This window comes from Mus pahari, chromosome 10 (genome assembly GCF_900095145.1).
Source record: "Mus pahari chromosome 10, PAHARI_EIJ_v1.1, whole genome shotgun sequence".
Taxonomy (NCBI): Eukaryota; Metazoa; Chordata; class Mammalia; order Rodentia; family Muridae; genus Mus; species Mus pahari.
The window spans coordinates 24,419,074-24,440,479 of record NC_034599.1 but is presented as its reverse complement, the minus strand read 5'-3'; the positions used below and the strand labels follow the sequence as shown (position 1 = coordinate 24,440,479).

The 21,406-nt window shown below is 44.8% G+C and overlaps 1 protein-coding gene across 3 annotated transcripts in view; it reads left to right on the top strand.

Moving 5' to 3' along the window:
* Ntm (neurotrimin) overlaps positions 1-21,406 on the top strand; it is a 974,869-nt gene that overhangs the window by 541,538 nt on the left and 411,925 nt on the right. For all 3 annotated transcript variants that reach the window (XM_021206042.2, XM_029543147.1, XM_021206044.1), the window contains exon 2: positions 15,718-15,802. In XM_021206042.2, coding sequence (XP_021061701.1) covers positions 15,718-15,802 — 85 coding nt within the window. The remainder of the gene's footprint in view (positions 1-15,717; positions 15,803-21,406) is intronic.

Below are 21,406 nucleotides of genomic sequence, written 5' to 3'. Positions count from 1 at the left end.
ACATTTACATTACATAGATGTGTACATGCAGTAAGTTCTATGTTGTAATATATGTGCATATCTATAGCATATATGTGTGTGTACCACTATACATTCATATATATATATATATATATATATATATATATATATATATATATATATGAAGATTTATTCCAGTAGTGGGGAAAATCAATTAAAAGAGTTTCTTGGAGGAAGTGGAGTTTACCCAGGTCTTGCCTGAATGGCATTTAGAAAGTTAGGAGTGGCAGAAAGGCTTCCTTTCATGTAGAGCTTATGGTTCTCACTGTGACTGTCCAAGAAGCACTACCTGTCCAGGTTGACCGAGGTATTGAAGGTCAGTGAGTGTGGCAGTGGGGTCATAGGACAGGCTAATGCTGTAGTTTAGTTTAGCATAGTCCTCAGTGGCAAGCTTAGCACTGGCAGGGAGAGCTACCAAAACTTCCAGCAGGCCAAATGCATTACTTTACTAGTGATTAATCCAAGGAGGGTAAAGCTGGCTTCTGTGCACTTGTTTGTATCGACTAAGTTACAACTCACTTAAAATAGTCTGTATTTTCACTACCATACAAAGCTTAAACTTCCTAAGTAGAATAAGGTGCCTCCATACCTTCAAATTGTCCCATGTAAAGTTCTGGCTGGATCTTTAAAAAGAAATGAGTAAAAAATGGTAAGTAATAACATAAAATAAATCTTGGGGCACAGCTCCAGTGGAATGTAGCAAAGCACAGACACCTCTATCTATGTACTGGTCATGAAGAAGGCAGCTTCCCTGGTCGAAGGCTCTCACGGGCTTGTAGAACGGGGCGGGGGGGGGATTCACACCCCACAAGAAACATTCCCACTGCTGAAATGATCTCCCAAAGTAGTGGCACTTCTAGATAACGATGCACCTAGACAAGTCAAACAATCTTTGCATGACCATTCTTGTAGGATCAGTTAATGTTAAAACCTAGTGAGAAAATGCATGTTGATTTGTTCAATGAAATAAAATTTTAGGCTTTAGGGAAGAAAAAAAGAGTTCACTCACCTAAACATCTAGAAGGCATTTGACGTACACAAATGACGAGTCTGCACATTGCTGAGCACGTACTCTTTCTGGCCCCACTGTCCTGATGGCAGCGCTTGCTTCCCGGGGGCACTGATGATCCACTCCAAGAAGTTTGCCCTGCCCCTTTTAAGGACCAGTTTAGGCAGAGGCAGGGCTGGAGGCCAAGGGATGAGTTAAGACTTAATTAAAATAGTACATAGCAAAAAGGAGGAAGAAGAGAACCTTGGCGACAGCACAGGGGTCTGAAAAGGAGGGGAAAGGCACGAGACACCCACAAGCCAGCGAGATAAGAGATGTAAATGTCTTCTGTAAAGTTTACAGCACTATGCAAATATTGTTGCAGTTGAAGCTAAATGTCATCACACTTGCTTTACAAAGAGGAAATCCAAAGCAGGGAAAAGGTGCGGTGACTTTTGCAAAGACTTTTGCAGAACAGGTTGTGAATTGCACGAGACACCCAACGTCTCACACCCACATTCCCACTGTTATCAACAATGCAAATGGACTCCACTCAGCCTGGAGAATGACAAGTAGAGGACAAGAGCAGAGCAAATGCAAAGATGGAGGCAAAGTCTGGATAGAGCCAAACTCCACGTCTGCTTCTCATCACCTGGCGTCTTATGGAGAACCTGGAGAACAGTAGAATCCGAAGGCAAAGATTGTACAGTCCATCTACTGTCTTGTTTGCTTACATCTCTACATATTCATCAGTAACATTTAGAACAAAAGAAAGAGATAATTACAAGGAGTGAGTTTTTAAAAGCTATTAAAGGTTAACCGAATTCTTGGCATTTGTGCCGTGTCCATTTCCATGTAATTATCCCCGCTTCCCAGAATTCACAGTCAGTTATAGCTGTTAATGCCTAAAGATGATATCCTTGGAAAATAATTTATAGGATCGTTTCTCCAACTTTTCAAATTCAAACCAAGCACCCTAGCTAATAGTCTGATTAGTATTAATGTTATTCTTGGATGGAGAGTGCCAGGGGTGTCAGAGTGGGATCTTGGGATTGGAGATTGGTTATGAGACTGTACTTAGCCATCTCTCCCGAGAGCCAAGTGGCTATCTTGGAAATGTTTATATAACTTCATTTATAAAGTTCTTCAATTTTGGTCTGTTAACTAAGGATATGAGAAGGGTACAAAACTCCTCTTCCTTTTAGAAGATAGAATGAGGCCCGAACAGTATCTGCTTTGGGGGAAGTGCAGTCAACAGGCCTCCAAGAAAGAGAGAAATACAAGGTTCTGGGTTTTATATTTCTTTTCGCCTTTACAATTTTTACTTATCCATTCTTCCTCACAAATATTGTTTATTATTGAATATACTTTACTACTCTGTGCTGAGACAGAGGGACAATGAGCCACTGTCCTTTCCTTTGTCCTCTCCTATTGCAAATGCCCTTTCCCTTTCTCCATGGATTCTAACTGTGGCTATTGATTATGTGTGTAATGATGATATATATATATATATATATATATATATATATATATATATATATACATATATATATATGTGTGTATGAAGGACTGTCATATATATATATATATACATATATATATGGTGAGAAAGCATTTATATACATATATATGAATGATAGTCATTCATGTTTCACATCTTCTGCCTATACTATGTATTTCTAATGAATGTGACAGGACTTTGTTCATCCCAGCTGGGCAAGCAAAAACAACATTTCATACTTGTTCCAAGCCTTCTTCTTTTGTTTTTGGAAACTTTTCTAACATTGTCCCATTTGGGGGCTTGTCTTTTCTTAAATTCTCCAGAGCCTTGCTCATGTTATTTCACTGTATCTGAAGGAAGAGAAAAGAAATGATGTGGTTTTCCCCAATGAAGTTATTTATAGTTTATCAGCCCCCCATGAAGCAAGTCATAAGATGCACACAGACAGGGGGTCGGGCCTGTTTATATCTATTGTTTTCAATGATTACTGACACAATTCTCTTCCACTAAAGTGAAAAGTGAAGAATTCTATGGAAAACCAATTGCTTCCCACCGTGCCCTTGAAAATAGGCTGGCACAGGGAGGCAGTGAGGCAGAGCACCAGGGGCTTAAAGACAGTTTACAAACCAGCCCTGCTTCTGAGCAACCCAGCCTCTGGAAGGAATATGTCAAGAATAGCTCCATAGCTAAACCAGGTGTCATGTTCAAGAAACAGTGAATGGTATGCACTCTTCTGTGGCTAAGAGTGGAAGTGTGTGTGTGTGTGTGTGTGTGTGTGTGTGTGTGTGTAGAAAAGGATCTTAAAATGATCTACCTAATCTACCTAAAGCTGAGTTTTCATTCCCCCCCCCACACACGTCTTGCAGCATTTAAAGCCACTTTCACCAAGGTTACATATATATTCTAGAATGGGCTGTGATAGAAACGTGCAGGGGTGAGGATGAGATCCAATCAGTTCCCTCCATCCATGTGGACAATTGAATCACTGGATAAATGGGAACATGACATTAGAAAGGTCACAGCAGGTCACATCCATTCAGATGTTCTGCTTACCTGCTCTGGACAGTTGTGATCCTGTTGGGAGTCATGCTCAAAGGTTATGGATATGTTAAGCATCTGTAACCTAATAAACCAATGGTCTGTCACCCTCACACCCATCCAAGGCTTGGACCATTTAGATGTTGCCACGTTTGTAGCTTAGGCTTTCATACACACACTGCTTGTATCTTTAAACTGCTGCCTTTATTTCTTCAGGTGATTTCTGATTGTAGTAGTTAATAGTTAAGTGCGATCGCACTATCATATGTTACATGTTGTCAACTTTCTAAGGTTGCATAATTCGGAAGCCTTGTTGATTTCCCCAGCTGTGACAGCCATAGAAATTCAGTCCATATTCATCAGGATATTAAGTGCCAGGCCTTGGGTTTAGCTTCAGGAATGGAGAAGAGATGGTGGATCTTGAGATCTCCTGAATATCATGGGTGTTGTGAGAATATTGCTGCAGAGGGCACATCGTGTGGTGACAGAATAGATCCTCAGTAGGAGAAATTAGGAACTAAAAAGGCTGATAGGATTTAACCTGAAAAACACAGGGGCAGGACTCCAGGAAGGGCAGAAGCATAGTTGAAGGCCCAGAGCTTGAAAAGGAGAATTTTTAAGATATTAAAATCATCATCAAATGAAATAAGTCATAATATTCTCATAACCTGGCTTGTTATGAGAATATTTGACAGGAGATAAAGCTAAGAGCAAAAGACTGGGTCTTTTAGACTCAGAAGACACATAGTCGTTGAGCACTTTACTCATGAGGCAGTGGGGAGCCATGATGGGCTTCATAAGGGGAAAGTGATCTACTCAGATCCAGGGAAGCTTATCTCAGTGTAGAGAGTTCAGTAGACCTGGCCAGAGCTGGTAAAGGCTGGCTACTTAAGAGAGATCTCAGTAATGCAGATAAGAACAGTGTGTGTGTGTGTGTGTGTGTGTGTGTGTGTGTGTGCCTGTGTGTGCCTCAAGGCATTGTGAGGCAGTAGACTGAGAGACCTGGGTTCATAGTATACATAATTTAGAAAAAGAACCTAACATGTTTCAGGGAGGAAAGAAACAGAAGAACAGAGAAGTTGAGAGATTGGGTAGCAAGCAGAAGTGTTCAGAATGGAGACTTAAAAGTGACTTTAAACTAGGCTCGATGGAGTCCTCCTCCTTCATAGCACTCTAGAAACAAGACCACATCTCAATAGAAGTGAGTATAGACTGGAGGATTTGTCACAGTAATTTTGAGCAAAAGTAATAGTTTTTGGGTTGTTTCCTTTTTTCTTTCTAATATAGTTCTTTCTATATAACTTTGATAACTATATCTATAACTTTTAACAGCATTTGGTTCAATACTTTTGGGGTGTGGGAACATTCTCTTGTTTGTGGGGAAAGGTTTATAGTATCACACTGTGACCTGTACTGTTAGGACTATGCAGAAGCAAACACTCCTGATGACTGAGAACAAAGTTACTCTCCTGGGTTGGAGAAGGATCAGTAGCTCCTGCTTCAGGGCTGGTACCACATGCCATTCGCCACTCCCTGTATTCTCTTAGTTAATCTTCCAGTCCCTATAGCAGGAAGTGCTATTTCATTTTAATACAGGAGAAAATTGTGACATAGAGAGGTAAGAGAAATTGTTCAAGGTCAAGTTGGAGGTTTGTGGAGCCTGAACTCAAAGTCCAGGCCATTGGCTACAATATCCATATTCAGTCCACCTAGTATCTTCTCTTATCCACTCAGGACTCAATATCTGATCAGTACACATCGAAGCCTGCTAAACTCCATGTCTCCACTCTCCGCACACTCACATAAGTTTGTGGACCGTCTCAGCTCCTTTCTGTCAGCTGAAGATTTAATTCTTTAATGGACTACAAAGCTTTCTGAAAACCTGGGCGCCGTTTTCTCTGAATTTCTCTTGACAGATCATTTGCCCAAAATCAAGTCAAATAAAATGAAATGATAAAACTACATTTGATTTGTCCTAGCAACTGTCCTTTGAGGAATCTCTTATTAATACTTCTCCTTATAGAAACATGTCAATCCGTGCTTGATTTACATCTTCGCTTTAAGCTAATTTTCTGCCTTGGAGGGGAAAACAGAGACTTCTCCACTTTTTTTTTAAGGCATCTTTGATCCTGACACCTTGTCAAAACTGTTGTGAAAGCTGAGGTAAATTATTTTCACGTGTTATGTCTGATTCACAGGCACACTCACAACATGCCCCTTTTCCCCGCTCCTCCAGCACCAGAGCCACCTGAGTTCAGGTAAATCTACTCTGGAACTTTGTGGTAGCTGTTCTTGCTTTCATGCTTCCTGAAGCTCTTTGATAAACTCCAAGGAAGCAGAGAAACCATTCTCTTCTGGGAGGAAAAAAAACCCCATCAGTTGACCTCCGGGAGAGGAGGGACCCAAGGTCTTGCAGCATCAACCGAGCATGCCTTTCCATGTTCCTCTGTGTAAAGCCTGGGGCAACTGGAGTCAGTAGGGGTGAATAATGAAGTAACAAAATAACCCAGAAAAACTCAGCGGCTCATTCATTTTTTTTTCCTCTACGTTCTAAGTGTCAGTAAAATGAAGAATAAAGATGTTTTGGAAAAGGAGGAATTTATTTTATTAACTGAAGGCATTGCAAGGGTCCCCTAGTGTCTTCAGTCTAACTTGACAGAGATTGAAGGTGTGTGTGTGTGGGGGAGACAAAAGCAAGACAAAAAACAAGTGATGGTATATACAAGTTAGTTGAAAAAACTTTTTTTTAAAATGCTTGACTTTTATCACAGTACAAATTCAAATCGTCCACAAGTGATTAAGAGCAAGCAGAGTCCTTTTACAAAGTGTGGGCGCTTTACCTGCCTCTCTGCCTACTTTCTTGTCAGAGGTCTGTCTTCGCCACATTTAGTCTTAGCTACAGCTCTATCAACCTCCTGGCCTTGCAAGACAGGCAGAATATAGAGAAACCTACCTAACCCTTCAGAAGCCTTAGAGTGGATGATGTGTGTGCCTTGTCCTGTTCCCACGTCCCTGAGGAAAGCCCAGATTCTAGTCAGTCTTGTCGCGCTGGTTTGCAGCATTCCCCTGCCCGAGCACCGGTCTCTGTGACAGACACGTTTATCTGAAACCCACATCTTTCTAGCACAAGCATCTGAGGAGACCAGTGAGTGTGAGAATGTGAGCAAATGCAAATGTGTTCTAATCATGGTGAAATAACATCGCCCAAGTTCAGCCAGGATCACACTTATAATAAAACAATATTGATTGATTCCAGGAAGAGCCAAAGATCAGTTCTACCCAATTACACTTTGGCTACCCCTGACAAAGCAGCATGGCTCAGGGATTATTTCACAGCTCCTTTATAGATGACTGCCATTACAAAATGTTCGCTGTGACACATGAGGATGTATTTCTATGTGTGCCTGTATGTAAGCTGTATTTATATGTGTGTATGTGTACACAGATATGAACACACAACTGACTATGAAGGATTAATATCACTATTTGTGCCTGTACATAAGTTATATTTATGCGTGCACATGTATACAAGTATAAACACACAATTGACTGCAAAGTATTAATGTCTTATTTATGAACCCCAGGATATAATGAGGCAAAAGGAAAGAAGGGTGAGTCTAAATCAGAGTTCCGAAAGGAGGGGGGATTGTGATTGACTATAGTTTGTGATGGGCATTTAGCTTGCATATATTAAAAAGAAAAGAATTCCTAAGCAATGGGAGACGGGCAGGCAGGTGACTAGACAGACAGACAGACAGACAGACAGACACAGAGAGAGAGAGAGAGAAAGAGAGAGAGAGAGAGAGAGAGAGAGAGAGAGAGAGAGAGAGAGAGAAGAGGAATTTTATTTACCTATTAGAAAAGAAAGAATGAAGTTTTGTCATTTGTAGGAAAATGGATGCAAACGGATGATATATTTCATAAACATATGAAAATAAAAGTGATAGTCCTTGGGGACAAAGATGGGCGGGGAAAGGAATAAAGGTAGAGGGTAGCTGGGCGGGGTCTGTGCATTGTATTCTTGCATGACAATGTACCTTGTGTAGCCGCGTGTTATAAGAAAGGATCATGAAGCATAGTATTTGCTTACTGCAGAGCAGAATCAGTTATGCTTCTAGAAAGTCATAGGACGGACAACTCGCTAACCTAGTTCGTCCCCAACACACTTTGTTATTGCTATTCCAATAACAAAGTCTTGGAAGGATGGCTTCAGTATTCTCTTTATGGCTAGATGCCTAGTATAGGCTATGATCTAGACAGACATGTCCCAGCTAGGCTTTAGGGGAAGAGTCCCAAATGGGCAATTAATTTAGATTTAATAGGACAGTTACTGTAAGTTTAAATAAATGCCAGTTAAATATTAACAGCGTATTTATCGAAGATTAACATTGCTGGATGCATTGTGGGATTTTCTTTTCCTTAAAGAAACCCTTTATCGGAAGACTTTTAATCATCCTGACTCCTCCATCGGCTTGCCTTAGATCTGGAGCAGCTCATTAATTACCTTGTATGATAGTTTTCTGAATTCTGAAGTGGTACCTTGGCTTACCGGAGAGTGGAAGGGCACAAGGAAGAGGCTATTTCTGTACAGGAGGAACAGATAAGAGACTCTGAAAGGTAAACTGCTCAGAGAAGAGGGGCTGATGAGCATCATAATCACCGTCTATTAGTCTCAGAAAGGTCCTTGGAAATCATCTAATCCAAGCTCCTTGTGTGGAAGTCAGGAGGTAAAGTCCCAGGCACATCCTCATAGCAAGTGGCAGGCTGGGGCTGCAACGGCAGACCCTTGATCCCTGCCTCCAAAGAGTTCTTGTCTTACTCTGGAATCACTCTTTTAATTTTTCAGAAATGCGTTAGCCCACTGGAGTGAATTAGCTGCGAGATCTTCACATCGGCGTACCATCCCTGAAGGATGCTGGTTCATTTTACAAATAAAAGTCCTAACATTCCAAATAGCAGCTGATGGGCTGAGGGCAACTGGAACCCAGGTGTTCCAGTTTACAGAATGGTATTTGTATGGAACTCGCTACTGGTAAAATGTATAACTGAAACAGTGTGTTATACAGCATGTACCCATCTCATTGGGATTTGCCTTCTCTGGTTCTGTTCTGACCTGGGGGACAGGGAGTGAAACGTTCCAAAGGAAACTGGATAAAAGGCTGGGGAGAGACATGCATAGTGGGTGATTAGTCATGGATCCAAGCAGTAAGGACATGAAAGCTGTGCTTGTCCGGCTGTAAATTAGGTGTGCTCCAGGTATGAGTCTTCAAAGATTGCCATGCACAGACATGTTCTGATATCAGAAGCCAGGTCCAGAATGGTTGGTTGGCTTCTTGCAAATGTTAGACTTGATAGGTAGTATGAGTGTAAGTTTATCATGTTAGACTGATGTCCATGGGTCTAGAAGGATTATCAGGTTAACTTCTCTGGGGTGTTTGAAGGGTTAGAAGACCAAATGACTTTGTGAAAATGAAGCCTGAATCAAGTTTGCCTTGCAGACACAAAGTGGCCTTAACCACACCAGGCATACAGAGGCAGAGAAGGGTTCAGGAGATCCTGGAAAAAGGTTCTAAGGTGTGGAAGGTGTGGCTTACTTCAGATGGGTTGGAGGCCTCTTCTCCCTCAACCCCCTGGGTTTTCTCTAACTTTCCACTATCTATGAAAATAGGAGAGCTCAAAGCTCCTTAGTAAGCCAGATCATCTGAAGGCATTGCTTCCCATCTGTGAGCAGGCAATGGCCGTTGGATGGCTAGACATTCAGGGGTGGGACAATGGGGTGCAGGGTGTGGTCACTCTCCTTCTTGCTGGGTATGTGGAGACTGAGGCTCTTAGTCTTTCCACCATATCCTAAGGTGGTATTTCTTTTCTCTCTCTGGGATGAAGCCTCTCTTGATTTAAACTCCTTGACTATCTGCAGGCCTGTTCTCTGCTCCCAGACTCCTCCTGTCCTGCGAATGAATTTCTCTGTGACCCTCCTGACAAATTTAACACCACTTCTCCAGGTATCATCCTGAGAAACACAGGAGAAGCCATGCTCTGGATTGAACTTCCACATCTGTCCACACAGTCTTATACCAGCTCCATGTGGTATTTACATGCAAAGCCGTGTTGTGTCCCCAAGGTCCCATCCTAGTTCAAGAGCATGAAGATTTAACTTTTGGCCATTCTGGTTCCAAAGCCCACATTTGCTCTTGGTGGATAAGGTGGACTGAACGGGGGGGGGGGGGGGCATAGGTTCAGGTATCTTACTGAAGGAGACAGAGCATCAGGTTACATACTCCAAGCTCAGCTGAACACGGCCAGACAAGTAGTGCTTTCTGTTCACCATCCCTCTGTTCTTGGATTTGACAGAGTCTATGAAGTCGGCCTGCTACAAGGATTCTCCCATGGCACCTTCCCTTCATTCCTCCTTAGCAGTAAAGTTCTGCCTAGAATCATTTCCTGAAAACAAAAACAGAAGCAAAATAAAAACAAAAAGACTTTCCAATTTTGATATGATGTGCCTTCTTCCATTTCTTCCCCACAGTGCTTATACCACAAGTATATTCTTGGTTTTGAGAAACGCCTTACATCTTGTCTGTATCTCTTGGTAGACAGCATGCTCTGTGTGGGCTTTCCTGACTAGAGAATTTGTTCTACATTAGGGCATCCCTAAGTATACGCCCCTCCTCTTAATGAATAACTCTAGAAAGGCCAGCCAGTTTAGTGCCTTGAAACCTGGAACAAGCACCAGAGGTTTACTTCTTAAGGAGAAGAAGTAGGTTTCAGCTTATTTTCCTCAGCTTAGAGGAGAACACTAGAACTTCAACATCTGTGGGTCTCAGTGTGGACAATGTTGCTGAGAAACCCAAGGACGCCCGACTGCTGGCAAGAGGGGAGCAGGCCTGGCTTCTCTTCTTCATCTATCTAGTCATCCACAGGGGTCCTAGGTATGCTGGCATCTCTGGTGGGATTTAACAGATGCCCAGTGTATTCGTCAGCAATTTGTGGTCCCCTCCTTCGTTGTCTGTATGGTTCTGAGATGCAGCAGTAAGCCAGTATTTGACAGGCAGTTCTTTCAACAGTGTCCATAGCTAAGGATCAATAGAGAGAGAGCTGGGAAAGAGCCAGGAGTACTGAGTTCTTGTCCCGCTTTGCTCATCACTGGCTTTATACGGAATGTGGCCTTCTGGGACTCGTCTTTCCTCCCTTCCTAAAATGAGAGGTATGTGTTGCACATCCTCCCACATCCTTTCTGAGACATCCATCCTTCTGTGATTCTCTGGGTCTGAGTTTTTTTACTATGATCCAAATCTTACACAAGAGACCATTTTGTCCCAACCTCTCCGACTCTTGGGATGCACTCTCTGGAGAGCTACCCTTTGTATTTTGGCGCTTTGATTTTTGGCTCATTCAGTTGCCCTCCATAGCTTTTGACCTACAGCCTCTCTGCTTTGTGCATCTCTCATACAGTTCCATGGGTTTCAAAGCCCACGGACAGGCAGCCATGCCCCTGGCTTTTCTTCTTCTCCTTCTTCTCAGATCTCTCTATTTCTGACCTCTTTTTTTGTCTGTGCAGCGATCTTCCTGTCTTCACGATGCCTTGTTGCTCTTCCCACTGAAATCCTAACCCACGGGAGTACAGCCCGATGAGCAGGGGGTTTTATTGTGATCCTGTATTCATAGAGGAGCAAAAAATAGCACACATCTTTTCCCAAAGCCCAGCCCTTCCCTACACCCCTGGAGGCACCTCTTTATCCAGATTTACACTGCTCTTTCTGATTAAATCTACCAATATCTATTTGAAGTCAGGCCACTCACTAACCACCCTGCATTTTTCATCTTGCCTGTACTTCTGTTTGAAATCTCCACCAGGAGAGGGGGGCCTTTCCCTTTCGTAGAGAACTAGGCTGGCCTTTCTTGAGTTACTGCTCTGTCTCTTGTTTCTTGCATGGTGGACTAGCCATGGCCCTTTAGCTCACCCTAGCTTGCTGTAAGTAACATGGAGTAAAAAGAAAAAGAAAAACCCAGTGGACTGACCATCTTCAGGAGAAGTCCTGTTCAAACCCTAGTTCAGTGTACAGGTGCCAGGTCAGGTAGAAGCCATGACACACTCTAATCTGCTTCCGTGTGTGTGTGTGTGTGTGTGTGTGTGTGTGTGTGTGTGTGTGTGTGTGTGNTGTGTGTGTGTGTGTGTGTGTGTGTGTGTGTGTGTGTGTGTGTGTGAGAGAGAGAGAGAGAGAGAGAGAGAGAGAGAGAGAGAGAGAGAGAGAGAACAAGCTTGAAAGGTATTGTCCTAAAGATATTTTTATAACCTGAAGCAATTACAGCTGTCAGTGTAGAGACAAGCTGTGACAAGTTGATTTATGTGTACAGTATATGTGTATGTGAGAAAGATGGGAGGAAGGAGAGGGGCTGGGAGGGGAAACGAAGGTGGAGGTGGCGCCCCACTCCTTAGGAGTCTGCTTTCCAGGAGGCAGAGAGGAAGTCGTTTCTATAAAGAACACAAATAATGAAATTGCTCTGACTGTCATCCCTTTTTCATTAACTCAGATATGCTGGGAAAAATAAAATAAATCCAGCAGTTTTTATGAAGCCAGAGACAGGATATAAGATAAGCCACTAAGTGCTGGTTATATTTAGGGATTAGGGGATGGGAAGGCAATTGACATGCGATTTTGATCTTCATCTTTTTAAAGCACTTCCATAGCAGGTTTGAATAAAGCCGATCCATCTTGTTAATTAGGTGGGAATCTCTGACCTTAGGACACTTTCTTGACTCTTATTTGTGACTGGAGCTTGGGTTCCCTGGGCCCACAGAGCAGAGGTTGTGAGTGGCTGTTCTTTGTCCTCCTGGAGTTACCTGAGCACTGTGTGGGGCTTTCTGTGGACAGACACTGGGATGCTGAAGGTTAGCACTGTTCCTCATGGTCTGAGACAAAAACAAAACAAAACAAAACAAAACAAACAAACAAACAAAAAAAAACAAAAAAACCCATTCGGCCTGTCTAAGAAGAAATGCATTCAGGCCAGATAGACTATGTCTCGAAGAGCCCGTGAGGATTATTTTTTCTGTCTAGCCATAATAACAAAGCAGAAACAGAAAAAAAATGTATTAATAAAGCCTCTTCCATCCTAAATGGTTTTCTAAGTATTTTTCCTGTAGAGTTAATCATGTATGTAGGTCTCTTGGGACAGCCTGTTGGTTGTCATTATCCCCATCCGTAGATGCAAAACCTAATGCTCATTTGTACCTATTTGGAATTAGATGCAAGAGACCGAATTAGAATTTGTCATGAAAGGAGTCAGCTCCATTCATTCCCAGGCCTGGGTCTGGAGGGAAACGGCTCCAAAGCCCAAAAGGAGTTTGTTTCTGTGGGTGTGGCATTTAGGAAGAGGGCTTGTGATGGGACCCTATGAGGATAGTGAGTGGATTATTAGTAATGCGCTAGATTTAAGGGAAGAACCTTGAACTTAGCAGCCTATTCATCAGCAAAGAGAAACTCACACCTTCCGTCCCTGCTCATGAACAGCTCAATGGAACAAAACAGTTTAATTTCACATTGTCACATTTTCCCACTGGAGAATGAGACAAAATGGGATTTGGAAAAAAGCCACTTGTTGTTGTCATAAGTCAACAGCCAGCATTTTGGGGCACCACCTGTCAATCGAAAGGTTTCCTGGGATCAAAAATAGTGGATGAGTTCCCTGAGACTTTAATATCAGAAGAAGTCACTAGAGGAGACAATAGGGAATTGGTAATGAATTGGTGTCAAGTACTTTGCTACCTCCAGTGTAAAGTTGCTCAATACCTCATGGCCCAGAAGTGCCGGGCATTTACAAAGCTAGAAAAGCAAACTTACTCATCTTCTCTTGCCACTTTTGAGTTTGGTTAACACATTCCAAAGCTGACCGCTACCCACCCCTCCACTGTCGTAGTGTGAGGGGGAGATTGTGGGAGAGATGCATGTGTGGATCCTTACATACTATCTACATGGAAATGGCTGGTGTGACTCAATAGTGTCAATGTTCAGTGGTACCAGCCCCTCTGAGGTTAATAAGGGGTCTGTAGTAATGTTTACATATCTGGTGTTGGATGGCTTTGGGAAAGCACTCCCCCCCCCCACTGTTATTTCATAGACTGTTTTTTTTTTGTTGTTTGTTTTTTTTAATAGTGCCCCAATTGAGTGCAAGAGAAAGTCTAGGGAAATAAACAGAACCAGTGTATTCTCCCTTCTTTTCCCAGTAACAATTCAGGACAGTATTGGCAGCTCAGGACTGGAAATTCCAGAGAAGGGAGCCTATTGGCATTATCCACACTGTTCTAGGGGATCTACCCTGTTCCCTGTACAGGGACCAGGCACGGTCCATCAGAGTTAGGGTGAAGGGAGAAACATGATGTAGGCACAGAGGAACCAGCAGCAGACAGAGAGAAGTCACAGAACCTCATGCATATCCAGTCTTTCTTTGGGCTTCAAAGATTTAAAGAAAGCCACGCCTCTTGGAGATGAAATCAGGTATGCCAGAGTGCGAACCCAGAACCCAGAGAATCTTCCTTGTAAAGGAGGCTGTGGCTTACATTGACCCATGCTCGTGTACCTCTTACCCAGTTAGCATTTTCAGTGTCTGGGGTGGGGTTGGGGAATTGAAAAAGGCTGTGTTGAACTTGACCAACATTTTAAAGGGATTTTTGCTCACTTCATCAACCAAGATCCTTCTGGAATTTCCACATTTATTTTTCACATGGACTATCTCTTAGAATGGTTGTGTTGAGTCTGTGGTGTTTTAAGAGGGTGGGTGTAGTGCAAAGGGTGGTGTAACATTGAATAAAAATGAGATTATTTAAAGCATCTTCCTAACGTTGTAAATGTACTCTCAATGCTGATAGAATTAATTTGACCATTTTAAAGGTGCACATATGCATGCTGCAGGCTCTTCTCTTCCTAGTTAGTCTGTGGCCCTTATTAAGATGTCTAGGGTTATTAAGACCTCACTGTAACTTTGTCTTCTTAATTGCGAAGAGCTAGCTCTTCAAATCCGGAAATGGTTAAAACGGTGGCCAGAGGTGGTACACCGCCCTGCCCTGGCCCGGCGCGGCGGGGGTTAAGGTGGGCGCCCGCGCCCCGCACCCGCCGGGATGAGCGCACAGTCAGTGCCACCCGCCAGCCGGATCGCTTGGAGTCGGCAAGGAGAGAAAGTGGCGGTCAGGGATGGAGCTGCTGCCATGACAACCCCGGCGGTCGGGGCCCGCGCGCGTCGGGGCTGCTCCCGGGAGGAAGGCAGCGCGGAGGCCGGGGGCGGCCGCTGAGCGTGGCGTCCGCGGCTCCGGTGGTGCCGACTGCGCTTCGCCTTCTGCAGCGAGCCAGAGAACGGGCTAGGGACCGCTGCGGTCCGCCCCTGCCGAGCCGCTCCAGCCTTGCTGCTGCGCTGCAGAGACAGCCCAAGCTGCGGCGCGAATCTGGGCTCTGAGGAAGTTGACCGTGGCTCTGCGGCAGGATTCCCGAGTCCGGATTGCACGAAGCCGGCTTAGCAGGCGCCTCCTCGCACCCTCCGTGCCGCCTCTTGCGTGCTCTACTTTCCATCTGCTATTGTTCCAGATTGTTTCTGGCGCCGAGCCTTGCTCTGAAACTTAAGAAAGTGCTGGATTTCCCCTCGTTCGATTGAGGAATCGTAGATCACATCTGGGTAGCTGGATTCAACCCAGCCACAGCCCCGTTGGATACCAAAGTGCTTACTCCTGTCCAAAGTGCCATGCCTGAACTGGCACGGGGAAGAGGCAGTTTCTGAGACCCGCACCTGTGCGCCTGCTTGCCTGCCTTGCGCTTCTCTTTCCTAGCCACCTTCCTGGCTACAGGCAGCACGGAGAAAGTCCGCCTCGGATGTGTGTGGAAACTGGTTCTCGGAGGCTGCGAGCTGAGGCTGGATTTAGGGGAGGAATATTAGACTTGGAGGAGTCTGCGCGCTTTTCTCCTCCCAGTGCATCGCGCGGTCGCCGCTAGTTCATCGCTGGGTCCCCGCGCTCACTCCCCACCCCACCCACTTCCTGTGCTCGCCCGGGGGGCGTGTGCGTGCCACTACCGGAGTTCTGGGAAGTTGTGGCTGTCGAGAATGGGGGTCTGTGGGTACCTGTTCCTGCCCTGGAAGTGCCTCGTGGTCGTGTCTCTCAGGCTGCTGTTCCTTGTACCCACAGGAGTGCCGGTGCGTAGCGGAGATGCCACCTTTCCCAAAGCTATGGACAACGTGACGGTCAGGCAGGGGGAGAGCGCCACCCTCAGGTAGGGAACTGCCACTCTACTAAAGGATGATTTGTTTGGGCTGGGGCAAAGGGGCAGGGGTGCGGGTGTGTGCTCTGGAGCAAGCCAGGGCTAGAGGAGAGATCCTTAGCTCGCTGTGCTGCACAATTCCTGGATGAGCTAACTGCTCTACCAAGGAATGTGGCAACCTCAGGGTAGTGCTAGGGGAGAGCTGTGCTTTCCAAACCTGGCTTCTTTGACCCAGGGGGTTCTTAAAGATGAGGGATAGCTGTCTTATTTTGAAGGCAATGATTCTGGTACTGCCTGTTCCTGAGCCTGACAACCTGGGCTTGGCTGAGACTCAGCATGGATGATCTCCCTGCCTAAGTTAATGAGTCCCAAAGCAGGAATCTGGCTTGGTGTGGATGCCCTCGCTCTACCCGTGCCATTGAGAGTTGCCACAGGGGCTGGACTCTGCAGAAACCTCCTTTCCAGAGCCTGGATTTTACTAACGTTTTTTTCTGGGTTGTCTGTTCCATGAGACGGTGGGCAGAGGCAGACGCGATTTCCTGTCTGAATGTGTCTTTTGGACACTGGTACCATGGACTGTGATTTGTCTGTGGAGAATGCCTTCTACACGAGTGGACTATGTTCCGATTGTCATGCATGCTCACCGAAGCCTTACGTACAAAACTTGGCACTCAGCGAACCCTATTAGTGTTGTGTTGGGTCAGGAATGGTTTCTGGGGTTGAGGATTGCAAGCTCTGGGGAGGAGGAGGAGAAGAATCTTAGCTACATTTTGTGCTAAGTGGGGCAAGACTGTCTCCCTTGTGATATTGCTGCTGAAGCACTGGCTCCGTTTCCAGTAGATGAAACCACACCACTCACAGGATGGCTACACGCTGGATGATTGTAATGGGAAATTCTCATCTCTGGAATTTTTAAGGGAACAAGCAATCTCTCTGTATCTCTCTCTGACTCCGTGTCTCCTCTTTAATAAAGTTTTAAAAACTGGTCAACGGTACTGGCTGCAGGCAGCAGGATACTATTTTCATCCTCTAACGTGGAGTTTCTTGGGAAATGAACCTTGACTTTGGTGCCAAATGTCCTGGTCCCATCAGTGCTGAGCTTGGAGTGCCTGTGGACTGTGCACAGGGTACCCACAGGACAGATGATCATGGGGAGTGAGTGCTGACATTACCGAGCTGAGTTGTGAGGACATTTTAAAAAAATACATGCGATTTAAAGAAACCACACACAATGATGCAAACATCCCCAAATCCTTTGTCTTTGAGGACCTAACTCTTATGACTCCAAGGAACTCCAGGTTACTTATTGTTACATGAATGAACTTTGTAGGGACTACTTTAGATTAAGGTGCACTACCCTGGTTTTAAATATGCATTGGTTTCAGACCTCTTCAAAACAAAGACAAGTCTCTAAACAATATAGTCAAGAAAATTTAGTGTTCTGTAGATGCCCCCCTCTGACCCTAATCCTTGGCTCCAAGGAACAGACCTCCAGGGACAAAATAGAGACACTATCTAGGGGGATTACTTTAAATACAAATAGACACCTATCCACACACAGAACAGTGACAAAAGAGAGAAAAGAAGGTGGCCAGTGACCTAGAGATCTGAAGCTACAAATAGGCAATTGGCCCTCACATGCTAAGGGAAGCAGGGGGATTGGAGTGACCAAGATGTCATCCCAGGACAGCAGTAGTTCCATAGTTCAGGAGAATATGGCCTTTCTCTGGAGTGGCTGCGTCCAGCAGGTGCCAGGGTCCTGGACTTGTTTCTAACAGGACATTATTCTGTACTGACAGCTTTCCCCTTGCCTCTCACCCTCACCATAGTCTCTTTCAGACACCAGCGCTCATTTACAGTCTCATAGACAGTTCACACAGTGGTCTTGTTTGAACCCAAACAGCACTATGAGGATATGGGTGAGGCTGCTTCCCTATACCTCAGGATGGTCGCCATCTAAGCTATGCTGTGTCAGCCCCAAAGGACCGAATATCTTTGTGACCTTCAGGAGGGTGGACCTCTCAGTGGATGGAACCCTAAAACTTAGGGATGAGATGGGCCAGGGTCTCCTTTTCAGTCAACAAGTAGGGAGGCTGAAGTCCTCTGCTCACATAGAAGGCCACCCTGCAGCCAGACTGCAGTTCCCCTCATGACCAGCAGAGGGCTTTCCGCGCTGGTTACTTTGTATTCGGCTTTGTTCTCATCAGTATAGTCCTGGAGGTCTTTTGTAGTCCCTAAAGAGAATAAATATCTCAGCAACAAATTCTACTTTGTAGAAACTTTAAAAGATGATCCAATTATCTCTAGTGATCTTTCTGGAGATACTAAGAAACAACTGCACTGGCAATCTGTCCAGAGTCGTGGGCCTTTCTAAACTTTCCCTCTTGGTGAGATCACATGACACAGAATTTTAAACTAAATATCCCAGTGTTGTTGAGAAGTCTCAGTGTATTAGGGAATACTAAAGTGCTTTATGTAATATCCCATCTGTCATCCAACCTCCTAACATTATAAGTGAATTCTAATAATAATCATTATGAAGTTGCTACTATTATCACATTTTACAGATGAGAAAACCGAGGCATTGGCATGAAGAATTAACCTCACTTGGAGCATTTTACTGTTAAACGAGGAGATGGCTTTACTGTTAGAGTGCTTGCTTGGTTCATAAGAATTACTGATTGGATCCCTAGTCGAACCCCTCCTCTCACAGAAAAAAAAAAAAAGCATTATTTGATGAAGGTGGAATAGCTAGAAATTTTTGAAGTGGGACTAGCAGGAGGTACTACTAATGATGATGTTAATAAGTTGAGTAGTAGTATCGCTTATTGACCAGCCTCTATGAACTATTACAATCAATCTTCCTTACTCTCTGAAATTCATTTAATTATGTCCCATTTTATAGACGAGGGAGTAGAGGCCCAAAGAGCATCATTTATCTGAACGCCCAGCAGTAGCAAGCAACAGAACTATACCATGTACATTGAGAGTTGCCAAGACTTATCAGGGCCCAATAAACCCCTTGTCTTCCTACTTCCCCAGTGGGCATTAATGTCTGCCACCATTTCCTTCTTTGTAGTGCTGTGTAGCTGTCTTTCTGAGTGGGCTGGGTACATTATGGGAGAGCAAAGATCACACCTTTCAATGTCATGAGCTCCCTGGAATGACAGAGGTTTAATAAACAGATGAATAAAAAACCAAACCAAAACACCCTTTCACGCCTTCCCGGATTCCTCTGACTTTATTTTGTATGTTAACAGTGATCAAACAATAACGATTTATTGTGTGGTTCTCTCAGGAAAGGTGCAAAACCAAGAGATGAAATGTGGAAGGAGTTCTGGGTGCACTGACCGGGGCCAGGCTGTGAAGGAGACAATCCAGATTAATACATGGGGCTAGGATGGCCACAGGGGAGGCTCTGAGAAGAGTGCCCCCTGGTGGAGGGAGTCTCTCAGTGGTTAGGACTGAGAACAAGTACTATTACAAGGAGAGATGACACTAAGTAGCTCAGAACCTGAGATGGCTACTGGGCCATCTCAAGTAGAAACCTTCACAAAACATCAGATTTCACTCAATGGTTCTGTTCAGTGAGGAACCTTCCACCAATAAAACAGCTACAACAAAAGTGAATGATTTCCTGGGTATGGGAGCAAGCCAGGGGCTGTCTCTGCTCCCTGTCTTTTGTCTAGACTTGTAGTGGCTCAGCCATCTTATTTTTTTTCTTGGATGAGTTAAAGATAGAAAGTCTGGCTTCATGTGCAAGATTAAGGCTGAGTTTTTATATGGCGACACCATAAAGTAACCCAGAAGACTGTGGTAGATCTAGAGATTCTCCTTCCAGATGTAGGAAAACCGGGTTCTTTATGGGTCTCTGTTAGCTCCTGTAGATACTCTGAGGGTCCTGGAAGGCAGAACTATGTCTTCTTTGGGTGTTTATCCCAGTGTTTAGCACATGGCTTTGCCCAAGGGCTTTACTTTGGTTGTCCTTACTACTAGGAATAATGCTATCCAGACTGCTCCATCCAGTTATTTCTGATTTTGGCCCAAATGCAAATGACAACCCCCTCTGGTGCCTTAGTGTCTTCACATTGGCTTACCAGAGTGGCAGCTTTCTCCTGAGCACTCATCTCTGTGTGAAGTCATTCCATTCTTTTGTTTGGTTAGCTTCTTCTCCAGAACAGTGAGTTCCTTGGGGCTAGGTAAACCCTCTGGCTTATTCAGCATGTTGACACTCACCTGTGTCTTTGCTATGGCAAGTGATCAACGCAGTACCTGTACGAATGATGGAAGAAACGTGTGTCTGAGATCACTCCCCTCCCCCGTCCCCTGTCTCTCTTTACCTTGTGTTCCTCGACCTGGGGTGTCCTCGGTCTACCATCACAGTTGCCCTGGTCACGTATGCTGTGGGGTAGTTCCTGAGGAGTTACTTGTGTGCTGGTTCCAAACTGATGCCATCTGTTGAGCTGAGGTCTCCCTGAGCTGCACACAGATGGGCTGCGCTGGGAGTTCGTTCCTTATTTGAGATCTGTACCTCCCACGCTGGCAGGCCACTTTACTACCCAGTCTTCCAGTCTTTGGGGAAATGTTCCTGATGATGTGCCAGGGGTACCTTAGAGAAAGTAGTCTACTTAAGAGGAGGAGGAGGAGGACAGAAAAGCATCCCCTTCCCAGTATCTATTTTTAGCATCCCCCAGGCAGCAGTTGTCTCATAGTGGGCCTATTGATCCCTGCTTATGGGTTTCCCTCCTTCCGAATAGCAATGCCACGCAGGAAGCCAGCCCTGGGCTTCCTTCCTTGCCTCCTCTCAAAGATGCTGACTGTGTTCCCTTGAGGAGCACCTCAGGCATCCAGCCTGTCTACCATGGCTCTAAGGAACATGGGCCCTCGCACGGAGGTTTTGAGAATTATGCCGAGCCCATTGAGGAGCTGGAAACCAACATGGGAACCATGAAAACTCAATGAACTATAGGACAGAAGGAGGGAGAACGTATCGGGTTTTACTGGAGCCCAGAAGTGGGAGAGGCAACCCAGTTTGCCAGTATCTCTTCCTTTACCCAGAAGTGCTCCGTAGAAATAGTTATCGGAGGAAACACAGCATTTTGAAGTGTGGAAGGATGACAGGGACCATGAAGGTCAGTCACATGGTGTAATGAAGGCGATGGCAATCAGTCTTGCTCCAGCATCACCTCTGGTCTCTGCCTCTGGGCTCACCAGGCTGTACGTGCCTAAAGGCAGGTGGCTTTGCCCACTCATAACAAACCTTTCTGCAGACCTATTGGGTGTGCTTCAGATACAACTGGTTTTTGGAGTCACTCTGTTCTCAGTTCTTAACTCTGCTTTCCTTGGACCAACACACAGTGTTGTTACATGACAGTTCTGATTCTGTGTGGGTCAAGCCTGTTTCCCCTGTGCTAATCCTTGGGGTTGAGTGCCTTCTCAGTGGAATCACAAAAGAGATGCAGTCGTTATTCTAATACAGACCAGAAAACAAAAGTGGGGCTTTCCCTCATATCACAAGATCCGGTAACGGGCTCCTGGGCCTGGCTTTGAACCCTTTCTCTAGGCCAGAGTACTGGACTCCTTTTATGCTTCTTCTTTTTTTTTTTTTTTTTTTTT